This window comes from Mytilus edulis, chromosome 5, assembly GCF_963676685.1.
Source record: "Mytilus edulis chromosome 5, xbMytEdul2.2, whole genome shotgun sequence".
Classification (NCBI taxonomy): domain Eukaryota; kingdom Metazoa; phylum Mollusca; class Bivalvia; order Mytilida; family Mytilidae; genus Mytilus; species Mytilus edulis.
In genome coordinates, this window is record NC_092348.1 from 55,831,288 (window position 1) to 55,847,236 (window position 15,949).

Sequence of the window (15,949 nt, forward strand, 5' to 3'; positions counted from 1 at the left end):
CCATTTAAAAAAAGGGGGGTCCCAACCCAAAGTAAAGGGGGGTTCCAACTATATGCTCCAATTTCAAATGCATTGATCGGCCAAAAAAGGGGGGTTCCAACCCCCGGACCCCCCCCCTGGATCCGCCACTGCTTAGGGATAGAAAACCCGGCACCCATACTTCTCATAAATAGTGAAGAACCCCTTCCCAAACCCAACTTGGTGACGGCGCACATTGTTGTCATTAATTTACTAAAAAAGTCATAAATAAATAATAACATGATGAAATCTGATCATATCTAGATGTCGATGTTCTGATTGTTAAGATAGGAACACTTCCATTGGTTGTATGACACTGCAAGGTGCGCGCTTAAATTAACGTTATAGCTACTGGTGGTAACCTAGCAACTGACGTCATTCACGCCAAGTTGTGTGTTGTGTGCAGACGTCGCCATTGTAAACAACGTCAACGGATAACATCCGGTTAAAGTTAATTAGTTCAAACTGGGCTATATTATTTTAATCATGCCAAAATGTTACTTAAATGGTATTCGAGGATACAGAACAGGAAAATACAAAAGCAATACGGGTATGAAAATATTGAACGTTAAATTAGTTGAAAAACTGTTTAACGTATGACGTAAATTCGTACGTGTCCGTAACGGCTGAAACTCAAATATGTTTTTGGACTTTCAACTGTCCCCCAATGTTACTTTCAAATGGTTTTCTTGTTTTTGCGTTGATCCAGCGTGTTTCTATTCAAAGTAAAACCCATTTCATTCATTATAAGTTAACGCTTCGTTGAATATGAATCAACTGCGTTGTCTATTTATTTGTTTCAAGGGAAGATAACTCATGTTCTTGAAAAGCAGGTGCCCTGTAAATTATGCATCAAAGTAAAATTTGAAATAGCCTTCCAGGGCGTCATTGTTAATAGAGTAAGTGCTTTAGAGGTGTTTGCAAATACATGAGTCAAGGCAAACCTTTAAAACAGATTATTTTGGCATGATCATTATTTGATACTAATTACTATTACTAATACTCAGTATTTATACTGACTTTTGATCAAATATTTAGAGAGAAAAATGGGGAATGACTTTGAGATTAACAAGCAAAGATTTGTCTCCAAGAGAAAGTATTAATGTCCAAATTTTTGTCTTGTGGTATGAAGAGGACCTTTGTCTTCTCCTTGTCTATGGTTTATAGTACGGTGACAAAGGAAGGAAAAGTCGCTTATTTAAGGAGTTTAATCGTCATTCGGACTATACGGCTGTAAATCACAGTATTGGTAGTTCAAAGGTTACACTTTACATTTTGACTTGTCGTCGAAAAATCGTACGGTGCAATTTTTGTAAAATGGGCTTTGAAGTTCGTTCCCTTACTTTAAAGAAAAAAATACTTTCAAAAGATTTTTGGCCTACATTCTAAAAGAACATTCGGGATATGCTTTTTGTTATTATATACATTGTTGTAACACATTATTTTAACAATTTCAAACAAAGTTTAGCAAAATTAATCCGTTATTGAGGAGTTTTTGTAAAAATTGAATACTACGAATATTTTGCATTTAATAGAGTACGTTTCAATTCATTTTCATCATTTATTTTTACCCAAAATGTAAAATAAACAACATTTATATGATATTTCAAACCTTTATTGAACAACACTTTCAAAATCATTTATCTCAGAAGCATTATTTCAACTTGTGCATTGAAACAAAATATACACTACAAATTGAAGATACAGGTTTTCCACTTGAAATTCGACTTGTAAAAAAAATTGAACCGGACCGAAACTATTATTCTAATCTATAAATTATATTTTGTATCACAACGATTTTTCATTGCTAACATTTGTTCAATTCGATTTTTTTTGGGATAGTTTATGGTCCCATTTCGTGTTGGTTATCGTGTTTTTTTTATGTCATTTTAAAAGATTTCATATTTTCGTATGTTTATTTGATATGGGTTTTTTTTCTTTTTATACATTTCAAAAATTAAGAACCAAGTCTGAATTTGGACATATAGTTATCTGGAAAATGTTTGAACTAGGAAGTCCTTTACGATTAGTTAAAAAAGGCAACACATGGCTTTTAATTTTGAAAACTGTATCGTATGACAGAGAATAAGTACTGAATCAGTCACCTCCTTTACTGTAAAGAGTAAATGTTGCTTCTTAAGTTCTGTTGAAAGACTAAATGATGGAATCTGCCAGCAATGTGTTGTAGAGTATGGGTCGTTTGTTGAACGTGATTTGGTGAACCAATTCAATTCTGATGCCTCGTGTGCATTTTCCCTACCTTCCTTTGGCCCATCACTCACAACTTACACCAGTCTGAGAGGTGGTATGGCATTGCTTAAATGTATTGATGATAACAAAAAAGCAAAAGAAATGGTGACCTTGCAGGCGACTATTATAAAAATATGACCCAATGCTTTTCGCTAGCGCACACTGTAGCAGACATATTTTTACCGCTACGACAAGAAAAGCTCAATAAAGTTGTCTGTTGAAAAGGAAGGCATCACAAAGAGTACACCTTCAACCAAAGTGTATCAGATTATTGAAGGGAGAAGGATACTGACTGGAAGAATTTTCTTTTCTGTTAAAGAAAACCAACAGGCTCTCCCTAATTTCTTTGGTAGTTTTTCTTTTTTTAAAACTATGACAAATCCCCTATGATTCCACCTTATAGTGAGCTTGACTCAGCTGGAACGTTTGTAAATCTGAAATTGTCGAAGTTATTTCAGACAATAATGTTAATGACTGTTGTAACTTGCTTAGCACTCACCAAGGGCCAATACTCGCATGATAATTAGTGCCGTATACTTTGACATGAAGTTAACAGAAAAGGGAAAGAGCGACAGAATAATCCTAAGGACCTTTGATACGGGTGTGATTGTTCTCTGTGTTCACTACTGCAAACAAATGACACATGCATGCGAGTTGTAGGCGCAGTTGGATGTGTACGGATTGCTAGTTTAGTCTTACATGAATGATTTATTAGTTGTTGGTGGCTTTGAACTAGCTGTCAGATAACTGCGAGTACTCTCAGATTTGTTTCTAATGTCTTTTTGCTGTTTGGATGCACAAGTAACCGGCTACGTCCAATTGTATTTTTGTCCATCTGATGAGTTAAGCCTTTTTCAACTGATTTTTATAGTTCGTTCATATATTGTCCTGTTATACCACTGTCCCAGGTTAGGGGGAAGGGTTGGGATCCCTCTAATATGTTTAACCCCGCCACATTATTTATGTATGTTCCTGCCCCAAGTCAGGCGCCTGTAATTCAATGGTTGTCGTTTGTTTATGTGTTACATATTTGTTTTTCGTTCATTTTTTTTTTATATAAATGAGGCCGTTAGTTTTCTCGTTTGAATTGTTTTTACAAAAGACTTGAAAGGACACACACGACTATTGTAGTTGATCTGAGGAATGATCTCTTTAAATCATTCCATCACGATATTAATAAAATTCGCGTCAAGCTTGCCACCAGTAAAAAAGTATGTTTAGTCAGGTTACCTCTCTGTGAAGCGGAAATTTTGACCGCATAAAACATTGCTAAACCCCCTGTTCCGTCACCTTTAGAATACGGTTGGCGAAAATTAATTATTTCATTACACCCCGTTTATTTTAAAGGGCATAATTCCAGCAGAATTCTTGCAGGATCTTTTGTGTTCATGTTAGGGAAAATCTTCATGTGAAAAGTGTTTGTTCACAACAAAACCTTACATGTACGGATCTTTGCTCCTTTCAAGGGTAAGAATTATGTAGAAATTCCTTGACAGATGAATCAGAAGATACTCCTGGATGAAATCTGTTTTCTGATCATTTTGATTGGATTTTTTAATGTTCTTCGAGCTAATTAGTGGTTTTTGGTTGCAATGAATTACATGCATGAGCTTTTTCAAAATAAACATTCAGGGTAGAAGGCTTTACTTGAAAACAACATTTATCTTTTATTGCTGAGGTTGAATGTCACCCGGTTAGGTAACTACTGTAACTTTAACGGAATTTGTATTGATCTTGTATAATAGAACAAGTGTTGAAAAACGCCAATTTTCAGAATTAACCGATTACTAAGTAATATGTTCCTTTTTTTTTTTTTACATTTTCGAGATAATTCATTTTCAATTGATTTGAAATTTAACACAAAATGCTGCTGATATCTTTCAATTGTTAAGATACAGAAAGAAAAAAACAGTATGTTGATCTTTGACCTTAATTTATGCAAAACTGTTACCACATTTCTTTTTGACGACATCGATATTCCAAAAGTACTAATTTTTCCGAATCCAATGATATATTATATAGCCATATAGTATGTTTGACGATTAAATTTTAAAAATATTTGGTCTGGTCACCGCACTATTACTTCTGAACGTATTTACTTTGTTGAGAGGAGCTAGAATTTTATTTAGATATATAAGAAGATGTATGAGTGTCAATGAGACAACTCGCCATCCAAGACATAATTTATAAAAGTAAACCATTATAGGTCTTCAACACGGAGCATTATCTCACACCGAACAGCAAGCTATAAAGGGCCCAAATAATGACAAGTGTAAAACCATTCAAACGGAAAACCCAAAGGTCACTCATACCACATCTTCTTTTTATAATCTGTATAAAAAACGAGAAACGAGAAACACTTATGAACCCCATCAACAAACAACAACTACTGAACATCAGATTCCTGACTAAGGACCGGTGTAAACAATTGCAGCGGGTTTAAACGTTTCAAATATTTACCAACCTTCACCCTTATTTGAAACAATAGTGCAACACTGACATCACATCACAGAAAGACAAATGGTTAAAACATCAATTAAAATGGCTTAATTAACTCAATCCAAAGACATATATACACAAGTGAACATACACTGACCGAATAAATTTGATCTATTATACATCCTATGTTATCAATAAATGTACGACGGGGTTAGAAAACACCCTCTTATGCAAATTTGTGTTTACTTTAAATATGGTATATAAAAATAAGGAGGTGCGGTATGATCGCTAACGAGCTAACTATCCACAAAAGTTCAAATGAGGTAGACGGTAGCAATTAATAAGTTATCGACATTGAACCGTACGGTCATCAACGTACTTTATCCTATAATGGTTTACTTTTATAAATTGTGACTTGGATGGAGAGTTGTCTCATTGGCTCTCATACCACATCTTCTTATATATTTCATATATCTATCTTAAGTCTACTGATCTACTATACTAAGAAAGCAGTGCGTTCATTAACGCACATGGGCATGCGATTTATCAGGTCAACTTACAGTCTTTATCAATTATAGAGGGTATACAATTATTGTGTCTAGCTCTTAATCGCAAAGACTCCTAAAAAGGGTAATGAATAAATTAAACAGACTTTAACGTCAACACTAAATTATCTGATAAAATAAAATACTCTAAGAAAGACATATTAAAAAATTAAAAATAGTTAATTAAATTGTAACTTACGAGTGTTTTGCTGGCATACTGGCATTCTTCTGATGCTTCCCAAAAGTTTATTATCTAACTGCCCAGTTCAAAATTTTAAATTGGTATGGAAAGGGGAAACCAACATATTTTAAATGTAACCAATTTAATTTGTTTAAAAATGGCATTGCACAAATTAATCTGCAGAACTATACAAGTTTTTCAATTAACAAATTTAAAATGACATTTATTTATATTTTTACTTTAGAGCACGACCCATATGTTATGACAACAAGGTCTGGTTTGTCCATCAAGAAAATTCCTGCACTTCGAGGACTTGGTATAGCAGCAAAGCAACAACCACAGCTGCCTAGACAGAGAAAGGAAAATGCCGTAACTAAGAAATACCCAATTATCAAATACAAATCTTTGAGCTATCTGTCTTTTGTAACTAGATTTGCTCTGGCTTTGAGGGTTCCAGAATTAGAACTCGCCGGAGTTAACCCAAAGGAAACGTTGGAGTATTTAGGTGATGATGGGTATTTTTATCGGTCAAATAGTGCTTCAACTTCAAGCGGAGGGGACTCATATGATGACGACTACGAATCAGAATCGGAAGATGAAGTATTTGAAGGAGTGGATGATAACGTATTTTACGGATCAGAAGAAGATGATAATAAAAATTCCCAAGGGGAAAGTGACTCCTTGTGTGATAGCGTCAGCGATATTCGATTGACTGACGAAAATCAAAACTTCAGTGACAATAGTGCTGATTTAATTGTTGAAAGCAGTCAAAATTTAGAATCGAAGTTTTTGGGAGTCTCGCTTTCTACAATTAACGGACCTGACATCAGTAACCTTAACGAAACTAATAAACTTTTTGCGTTACAATTGAAAAGTGATACACAAATTTCGTTTAAATGCGAAGACTGTGAACGAAGTTTTACAATATATTCAGCGTACCAAGCGCATGTTCGCTCTCACACGAAACAACGAAATCGATGTGGAGTATGTGGAAAAATTTTCACACGTTCTTGGCTCTTGAAAGGCCATATGCGCACTCATACCGGGGAAAGACCTTTTCCCTGTCCTGCTGAAGGATGTGATAAGGCATTTGCTGACAAGTCGAATCTTCGATCGCACATGCTTATACACAGTGTTACAACAAAGAACTTCACCTGCCAGAAATGTGGGCGTGCTTTCGCTCAAAAACGTTATCTCCACAAGCATATGCTAGAAGTGTGTCGTTTGATATAAGATTTACAGCAACTTTCATTAACCTCATACAGAGAGAGACATATATATGTCTTTGCTTCATGTATAAACGCATCGCTTTTATTTCGAATATTTATCATACTACCATATTATGTTACTCCGTCTCAATTTTCTGTTGTGTATTGTGTACTGTTGTGCGTTCTTTTTTAGATTTTTGCTATGGCTTCTTCAGTCAGTTCAGTTTTCAGAATATGAGTTTGAATATCTTTCCCCCTTCTACATTTTTACTGGTATAAATTTTATCGTCTTAATCTATAACTGGTTTTTTTTTTAAATTTAAAGAAAATAATTTGTGGTGTAACATGAAAGAAAATTTTTCATTATTTTTATAGTCAAATCAAAACAAAATCTTTATTGCCATATATTTCATAGCGTTCGATGTATGTTTAGTCTTGTCTCAGTGGTATGCGTCATGAAAAAGTTAACAATCTACACAGAAAAAAATATTGTTAGGGTTTTTTTAACTTGGCAAAATTTTCGTTCATTTTCTTTGGAATTTTAAAAATTTATTTTGTAAAACTGCTATATTTTGGGGCAAAAAAGAGGTCTTACTGAACCTATACTCCTTTAAACGCATATAGTAAATAAATCAACTAAAAGTATGCACCTCGTCTTAAATTATACAGATTTTTACATGTAATTAGTTTAGAATATAAAGGTTTTTTTCTGAATGTTTGATAAATCAACAAAAGTTAAGTTAATTTGTATTTGAAAAATAATAATAATTTGATTCTTAATTAATTTAGCAAGCTAATAAAATATGTTGTCCTCTGTGAAATACAACTGTGACATACATTGTATTATGTAAGTGTGTTCTCTTGGAATATTAAAATGAAAAAAAAAATGTGTAAAACTGCTAAATTTTGAATATAACAGAGTCATTATATTGTGTATTAAAAAGATTTGTCAATGAAATACATTCAAAAAATTATATTGTGTGTTTTGCACATTTCTGTTCATATTTAATGCAATATTTATATGCTATGTTTTATAATATTGTAATAAAATTGCTTTGTGTATGAAAGAATTACATGATGTTTTAACTACTTGTAGACTTTTATACGTATGCATGGTTAGAAGATGAGTTCATTTCAAAATCGAATGTAGAAAAAGACTTATTTATTCAGGTTCAATCTTTCTGAAATATGGATACTACATAGTCAGTATGAAAATAAGGAGATATGAATACCAATGAGATACCTAACCACAAGATAGCGTAGGTTTAAGCAACAAAAGGTCAACATAAAGTAAACAAAAGCCATACCGTACAGTAAGGTAGGAAAGCCCCTACGTGATCGAATATTTAAAATATCATATGAGAAATACAACTGTCTCTCAGCGAATCCATTTTAGTTTCGAGATAAGAAGCTGACAATGATGGTCAGTTAATAACTGAACTTTACGATACGAGAAATGATTTAAATTTTCCCATTTTAAACTTTCCAATTCTATTGAGCAACATTCCAGTAACATCTATTATACATTGAGTGACTATTTCCAGTTGAGGTGGTACCTAATACTACAGGGAGATAACTCTGTAAAGTCAGCTAAACGTTTTAATTACGTTGTGTTGTAAGGGGGATATTAAGCTTCTCAATGATCAAAATTGGTGTTTGTCAAACTGCTATATAACCAGTGTAATTTTTCTGACAAAACGGTTGGTTCAAAATTTTTGAAATTTTTATAGTTTTGTTAAAGGGTCAAAGAAAATACTTTGTCAAAATTTTATGAAAATTAAACGAGACAAATAAATTTTAGTGATAGTGTTGGGTACCACGACACGCCAGTCATTTGGAGTATATGTCTTCTTGTTAAAACGATATTCCAGGGTTTAAGTTTCTTTTACGATTTCCCGGATAAAGGTTTTAAGTCTACCTGAATCTGATGGTAAAGTTATTCTAATGTTTTAATTATGACTGTTTCACCGATTACCACGGATATGTTTTAGTCGTATCGTAAATAGATATAAGAAGATGTGGTAGGAGTGCCAATTAGACAATTCATCTAAGTCATAATTTGTAAACCATTACCAGTCAAAGTACGGTCTTCAACACGGAGCCTTGGCTCACGCCGAACAGCAAGCTATAAAGGGCCGCAAAAATAATATAGTGTAAAACCATTCAAACGGGAAAATTAACGTTCTTATCTATATACATGTAAAAATTATGCAGATAATTATATTCAAAGCTTAATCTATAGCTATTGCTTATTACGAAAAAAACACGAATATTAAAGTTCAGAAATGTACTAAATTCGATATAAGGTAAAACATAACATTGGTAGAACTTTGGGTAAATGTAAAATAAAAATGTTCAAGTATCAAGCCTACACATTTGAGGATCGGAGATTTGTGAGAAGCAAGAAAGCGGTCTTCGTATTTCCAAACTCAGTAAATTTACTACACCGGCGATGTTTTCCGGTACATTATCCTTACTTATGTTCCATTGACAAAGCAAAATTAATACTACCAATCGGCAATATCCACCAAGACTCGCATTGGTGATCATAGGTTGGATGGATTAAAGTCCATGCAGCACCAATCAGTTAACGCAAACGTTCCCACATGATATTTAACGTCGAAACGTCATAAACCTCTCTGGCAACCTTGTATCAGAGTAGAACGTTGCTATCTATCTGACTGCTGCTTTTATATGCCTGAATAACTGAAATTGAATTTTGAAAGTTTTAAGAGGGATCTCGTTGTCAGGTAAGACTATTTCTTTTTGTCTCAAGTGTCATTTCCCGAGGTAAGGCAAATCTAAAGGAAAATTAGCGAACATTATTGATGTATTTGTCCTCCTGTAAACTTTTTTTACAAGTTTTTTGTTTCTTCGATCTCAATTTTACACAACATTTCAATTTTGGACTGATTTTTTTTCTGACGCAAGTACAATTAGTATATTATTCCAATCATCCAAGTTAACAGCCAGGCTACAAAATTAGAATAATTGAGCTATTTTGATATTGGCCATTTGAAAGAACCATTTACATAAAATAATCTTGTATAAAAAGGCTCTTGTATGTCAAATAAAGAAATACTAGCAATTCCACCACTGCCTACAGTATTATCTTTTTCTTTTATTTATGTTTGGTTATTGTTTTTTGTTTGTTTGCTGGAATATTGAAATATAATTAATATATGTAAAATTGTGTACAAATGGCTTGCAAGTGCATCATAGACATATAAAATAATTATAAAGTTAGTTGAAGACAGTCTGTTTTTCTAGAGTAGCGGCATATAATTCAAATGTTATAAGTTAACACAAGTAAGCACAGTTAATACAAATGGAAATTTAGTGCGGCCGACGCGCTTTTCTGGATTAACCTTCCTCAGTATCACTCTAATGTATCATGAGTATATGTAAACACTTGGACACGTTGGAGGCAACATAACCAAAATGAACCTTAAAGAATAACACAATTTATCTTAGGTAACTGAACTTTACATGGAGGCAGTTGAAACCCTTGAAAATTGCTGTTAATATCATACTATTGCAATTGATGTTCTTAGAATAGGGATCATGTACAGTTAAACCTCGGCCGATAAAAACTGTCACATGATCCTTGACCGTCTAAACGTCATAGTTCTGATATTTCTTTGGCAACGTCGCCAGTTTGCTAACTTGCCTTCAGCAGTGTACACAGTGTTAACTATTCTAAACGTATATAACCATTTGTCCGAGATTCATCAATCGAGAACAACTTGGTAAGTTTCTATTCATATTAAAAAAAAACCCAGATATACTGCTTGCAGGAGCAACAGGTCGAATGAACAACACAATGAGTTGTTTCATCAGATGAAAAAAATAAGACATATGAGAGACAGAGTGAGGGGTGAGAGCGAAAGAGAAAGAGAGGAATTAATTACAACAAGTAAGGCAAAAAATTAAAAAAAAAACGAATAAAAAAGTAACAATTCCATATATTTTTTTCAGAATGAAAATGGAGACCGATAATAACAGTCTAAATTGGAATATTCGTAGTTTAATGGTGTCATTATTCCAAGTTGCTTTTAGGTATGTATTCAATACCATTACTATGAGCTACTATATTTTGACAAACGTCATTTTCTAGACTGACTTTAGAATGTAAAACCTATTTTGTATTGGCTAAAATCAAATTTAAGATTTAAATAAAACACTATAGGAATGTATATTACTTCAGTAAATCAAATATGTTCGACATCCGGATTTTGCAATTTTGAAAAAGAAGAAGAATAATATTCAGTGTGTCTTTCTGCCCTCTATGAGAATATCCTTTTCACTATAATTTATTTATTCTATTGAATGGGAATAAATTTCCTGAACGCCGTTACATTAATTCTGAATACTTCTTGGTTTTATTTTCAGTGAAATAGAAGCTAACATTATGTCTGGTGCACAAGTAGTTAATTGTAACGAGACTGAAATACCATTGAATAAAAAAGAAGAAGAAATAACAGACGGTGACGAATGTGCTGCTTTTTACAAATCCGTCAGAGATGCTGAATACAATAAACTTGTTGACGCATATGCCAGAGAAAAGATCATCCAAGAAGAAAAGAAGAGAAATATGATAGTAAGAGAAAAAGAAAAGATCATTTCAACCAAAGAAATAACAGACGGCGACGAATGTGCTTCTTTTTACAAATCCGTCAGAGATGCTGAATACGATAAACTCGTTGACGCATATGCCAGAGAAAAGATCATCCAAGAAGAAAAGAAGAGAAATAGGATAGTAATAGAAGAAGAACAGATAATTTCAACCAAAGAAATAACAGACGACGATGAATGTGCTTCTTTTTACAAATCCGTCAGAGATGCTGAATACGAAAAACTTGTTGACGCATATGTCAGAGAAAAGATAATCAAAGAAGAGGAGAGAAATAGGATAACAAGAGAACAAGAAAAGATAAAGACACAATTTGAAGAGTTCTGGAAACCAGCCACTGACCTTGACTCACTTCGGCGTTTTTCCCAGGAGGTATAAACATTGTTGTTTTTAATGTATGTTTCTTCCACTTTATTGTCGGAGTTTTTGGTGCTAAAAAAAAATCGCATTTTTACACTATAGATACAGTAGTGTTTCCCATAGAAGTAACCGTCCCATCAATCAGTAGCTAATAACGGTTTATTTATCTTTTTACTATTTTTTTTCAAAATGACCTGTTTCAATATTGTGCGTAGATGTCAAAACTGTAAACTTTTCGTAATTTTCATATCTTCATATATTTATTTTTGTGACAGCCAAAGAACAGTAGAGAAAAGGCTTGCACTTCGCCACAAGAACTGATTTTTAAAGAGGAACAAACAGAGAAAAGACAATCAGAACCATACCTTTCACCGACAAAAGAAGAAAGAATACACTCATTTTTGCGAGAACAGCATAACAATTATCAAAGCTTCCAAATGACAGACACGTGGAATGTAGCAATCGACAGTAAGCACATATAGAAATTAAATATGAGATTTTTGAAAAAGGCCGAGGAACACACATGGAAATATAAACAAATTACGTGAACAAAAGGAAATATTACTTACAAATCAAACATAATAATTGTTTTCGATGTTATTTAAACAAATATAGTTTTTTTTTTATGTTACCCTGTTATCGTATCAAAATAAAAAGATTTGTACCCTCTTTCATATTTTGATGAAAAAGTTTGGAAACATGGCGAAAATCCTCAAACAATTCCATGACATTTGTGTTTCAGAGATTTGGGTTGAAAACCGTAGGAGAAATTGATAATATAAAAAATGTACTATCTTTCATAAATCTTGCTGAACATGTTGGAAAATAAAAAAGTCAAACAAAAATTAAGAGATGGTGAAACCAAAAAAAGGACATTAAAATATAATTTAAAAACGAAAAGCACTGAAATAATGAGTTTGCCATTAGAAGACCAATTAATTGTTTGTGTTTCATTATTACATTTTCATGTTTATAATTGAGAAACATTTTGCTTTTCTTTTCAGAGGAACTGGACGGATCTGTTGTTCCAAAGAAAATGGGATATCTTCAACGAATAGCCAATAAAGTATTTAAGGTAAAGTATATTGGTGTTGTTATAAAAAATAATTTCAGTAACAGAAGATAATACTTTTTACAGCATTGATTCACATTTACTGGTGAAACGCTGTCTATAAGCCTGATTCAAGCCTGATTCATACTGAAACAAAATGTCAAAATTACAATTTAGATAAACGCATATTTTATTTCCGTAAATTCACTGGGTGGTCTTTTAAAACAGAAACTCCCATTTTTTATATCATGACTAGTATAAAAGGACCTAATAACAATTAATTTGACTCTTTTTTTTTAGAGAAGCAAGCCTTCAACAAAAGACATCATTGATAAACAGCTTGCTTTAAAGGAAGAACTAAAGTTAGATTTCTCGACATTAGATGACAACATAGAAGATCAAGGTACATTATATCAAACCAGGGTGGATTCAGGAATTTATAAGGGAGGGGGGGGGGGGCGTAGAGTAAATTATAGAAATTATCTCGCCGGCTGAAGCGAGGCGATTTTTTTTTGGACCTTTTTTTGGGTAAAATCACGTAAAATAATAATTAAAAAAAAAGTGAAAGTAAAGGGGGCGTACGCCCTCTACGCCCCCCTGAACCCCCCACTGCAAATCACCCTTTTCTATCTACAGAAGTTACCATTTTATAACCTAGATGGCTTTTCGATTCATAATAAATACAGCCAAATGCTGGATATCACCACTAATGTCATTCATTTTTTGTACGTAAAACTTTAAAAAAATCATCACTGAAATTTTGAATACAAATTTTATGTTTTAAAATATCACAATTATGTACTCAACCCTAACACCCAAAGTATTTTGTTATGATTGATAATGAGGTTGTATTTTAAAAATCGATCATTTAAAAAAATGTCCTTTCACTGTTCCCATGTTAATAAAGTATTATTATCTTCTAGATATACCAGACACATCAAGGACGTCAGACAGTGAATGGTTCAGTATTAGTTTAAGTGACACAGAAGAAACTCCAAGACCACATTTAAAGCCATTCTTTTCATCAGTATTAGAAGAAATACATGTTTCAACGATTACTAGTAACACAAAAGAATCTGTAATAGATATTGAAGTTGGCTTTCAATCCAAACCTAACAGTGGATTCACGAGCTTTCGACAGTGGTTCTGTCAACTTTTTTGTTGTCATAGCAAACCTGATGAAGATTTTGACAATTGAAAATAATTATTTTTGTTGTTTATTTGTTTATTTAATAAAACTTTTATTTTTGTTTAATTTAAGATTTATTTGAAGCTAGGTTCAAATTGCCAATCAGACCAACTCGATCCATCTCGATAAAGATAAATTAAACCTGTTTGATATGTGGTCCAGATTAACTCGACCGATCGCTTCATGATCACTACGACTTCTATAAAATTGAGAAAGGAAATGGTGAATATGTCAAAGCGACAACCACCCGACCATAGAGCAAACAACAGCCGAAGGCAACCAATGGGTCTTCAATGTAGCGAGAATTCCCGCACCCGTAGGTGTCCTTCAGCTGGCCCCTAAAATATGCATAATAGTACAGTGATAATGGACGTCATACTAAACTCCGAATTATACACAAGAAACTAAAATTTAAAATCATACAAGACTAACAAAGGCCAGAGGCTCCTGACTTGGGACAGGCGCAAAATTGCGGCGGGGTTAAACATGTTTATGAGATCTCAACCCTCCCCCTATACCTCTAGCCAATGTAGAAAAGTAAAAGAATAACAATACGCACATTAAAATTCAGTTCAAGAGAAGTCCGAGTCTGATGTCAAAAGATGTAACAAAAGAAAATAAATAAAATGACAATAATACATAAATAACAACAGACTACTAGCAGTTAACTGACATGCCAGCTCCAGACCTCAATTAAACTGATTGAAAGATTATGTCTTCATCATATGAATATCAGGTACAATCCCTCCCGTTAGGGGTTTAGTATCATACTATCATAAAATATATGAGAAGAACATAACCCGTGTCATGCCAACAACTGTTTTTTTAGAAATAAATGTGTTTAGTTCCGATGCAAAGACCCTATCAGTGAATCAATGTTAAAGCCAAAATATGCAATCTTTAATGACCTGACAACAGTATCGTAACTATATCCCCTTTTAATAAGTCTATTTAAAGGTTTTGTTAGTTTCTGAGGAGAATACTGACATTTTTGTGCTTTATAAAGAATATTTCCATAAAATTTTGGATGTGAAATACCTGAACGTATAAGATGTCTGCATGTTGAGTTATATTTACGAATTATTTCCTTATACCGGTGATAAAATTTAGTAAATGTTTTGACCAGTTTGTGATATCGAAAACCCTATACATTTTTCATCCCAGACCAGCTCGACCAATACCCGACATCTACCACATTCGATCACTCTTCGATCTCTACTCGGCCATGCACGTGTATACATGACTGGTACACCATTCTCTAAAAATGTGTGCAGCTCTTATTAACTCTCATAACTTTGCTTCCGCAAAAATACCGGTATATTGTAGCTATTTATTTCTTAACTGTACACAAATTCCTCCATGTACAGTACGCATCTGTACATTTGCAAGGAGGTGTAAATTTTTAAAGGAGAGACAAAAGATACCAAAGGAACGATCAAACTCAAAGGCGCAGCCATAGCGAAAATCGAAAGTTGACGAGAACACAAACAGCAGTCCACATAACACAACATAAAAAAATAAAAACTTAGCAACACGAAACCCAATAAAAAACCTGCTAAATCCTGTTAATGTTTATATTTGTGTAATGCACAATGTTATGCTGTTCTTAGACAGTTGGTGGCAATCCCATGAATCTGTTTATGTCAACAAGCAATATTAAAATACCTACTTCAGCTATCAGAAACTAGGGTTTCAAAAGTTGAGACATGTTGACTGAAATGGTTTATAAATACATTATTCTGTCCAGTCGGATGGGTTTGTGTATTCTAATTTTAATACCTTATTTTGGTCTACTGAGCAGTTATTTTATACACCAAAAATATAATTTTTAGGACCAGAGAATTAATAAAACAACAAAATCTTAACATTTACCAATGAATCATGAACCATGAAAATTTAGGTAAACTTTGAAAAAGTGTTATTTCGTTTTTTTACAAACAAAATTTGTTTACCAACCTTAAAATCAAACGATGTGTTATGTTTATATACATATGCACGTTCATGGCTCTTCGATCTGTCGATACCTGTATCGTGGCATTGCACAAGGTTATGTTTTCCGTGACTGTCTTTGCACT

The 15,949-nt window shown here is 33.3% G+C and overlaps 2 protein-coding genes across 3 annotated transcripts; both read left to right on the forward strand.

The window, feature by feature from the left end:
• The first annotated feature begins 396 nt into the window (after nucleotides 1-396).
• Nucleotides 397-7,070, forward strand: LOC139523986 (protein snail homolog Sna-like). Its single transcript, XM_071318482.1, has 2 exons — nucleotides 397-568; nucleotides 5,678-7,070. Exons 1-2 carry the CDS (start codon nucleotides 505-507, stop codon nucleotides 6,664-6,666), a joined length of 1,053 nt encoding a protein of 350 aa, XP_071174583.1. The 5' UTR covers nucleotides 397-504; the 3' UTR covers nucleotides 6,667-7,070.
• Nucleotides 7,071-9,277: 2,207 nt separating this feature from the next.
• Nucleotides 9,278-13,940, forward strand: LOC139523987 (DNA ligase 1-like). Of its 2 annotated transcripts, none has more exons than XM_071318483.1 (7): nucleotides 9,278-9,391; nucleotides 10,620-10,700; nucleotides 11,034-11,646; nucleotides 11,910-12,102; nucleotides 12,639-12,709; nucleotides 12,986-13,088; nucleotides 13,609-13,940. In XM_071318483.1, the coding sequence occupies exons 2-7, from the start codon at nucleotides 10,621-10,623 to the stop codon at nucleotides 13,881-13,883; spliced, it is 1,335 nt and encodes a 444-aa protein (XP_071174584.1). In that variant the 5' UTR covers nucleotides 9,278-9,391; nucleotide 10,620; the 3' UTR covers nucleotides 13,884-13,940. The 2 variants fall into 2 exon arrangements, with proteins under 2 accessions (XP_071174584.1, XP_071174586.1); XM_071318485.1 differs by lacking the exon at nucleotides 9,278-9,391 and adding an exon at nucleotides 10,307-10,390.
• The last annotated feature ends 2,009 nt before the right edge of the window (nucleotides 13,941-15,949 follow it).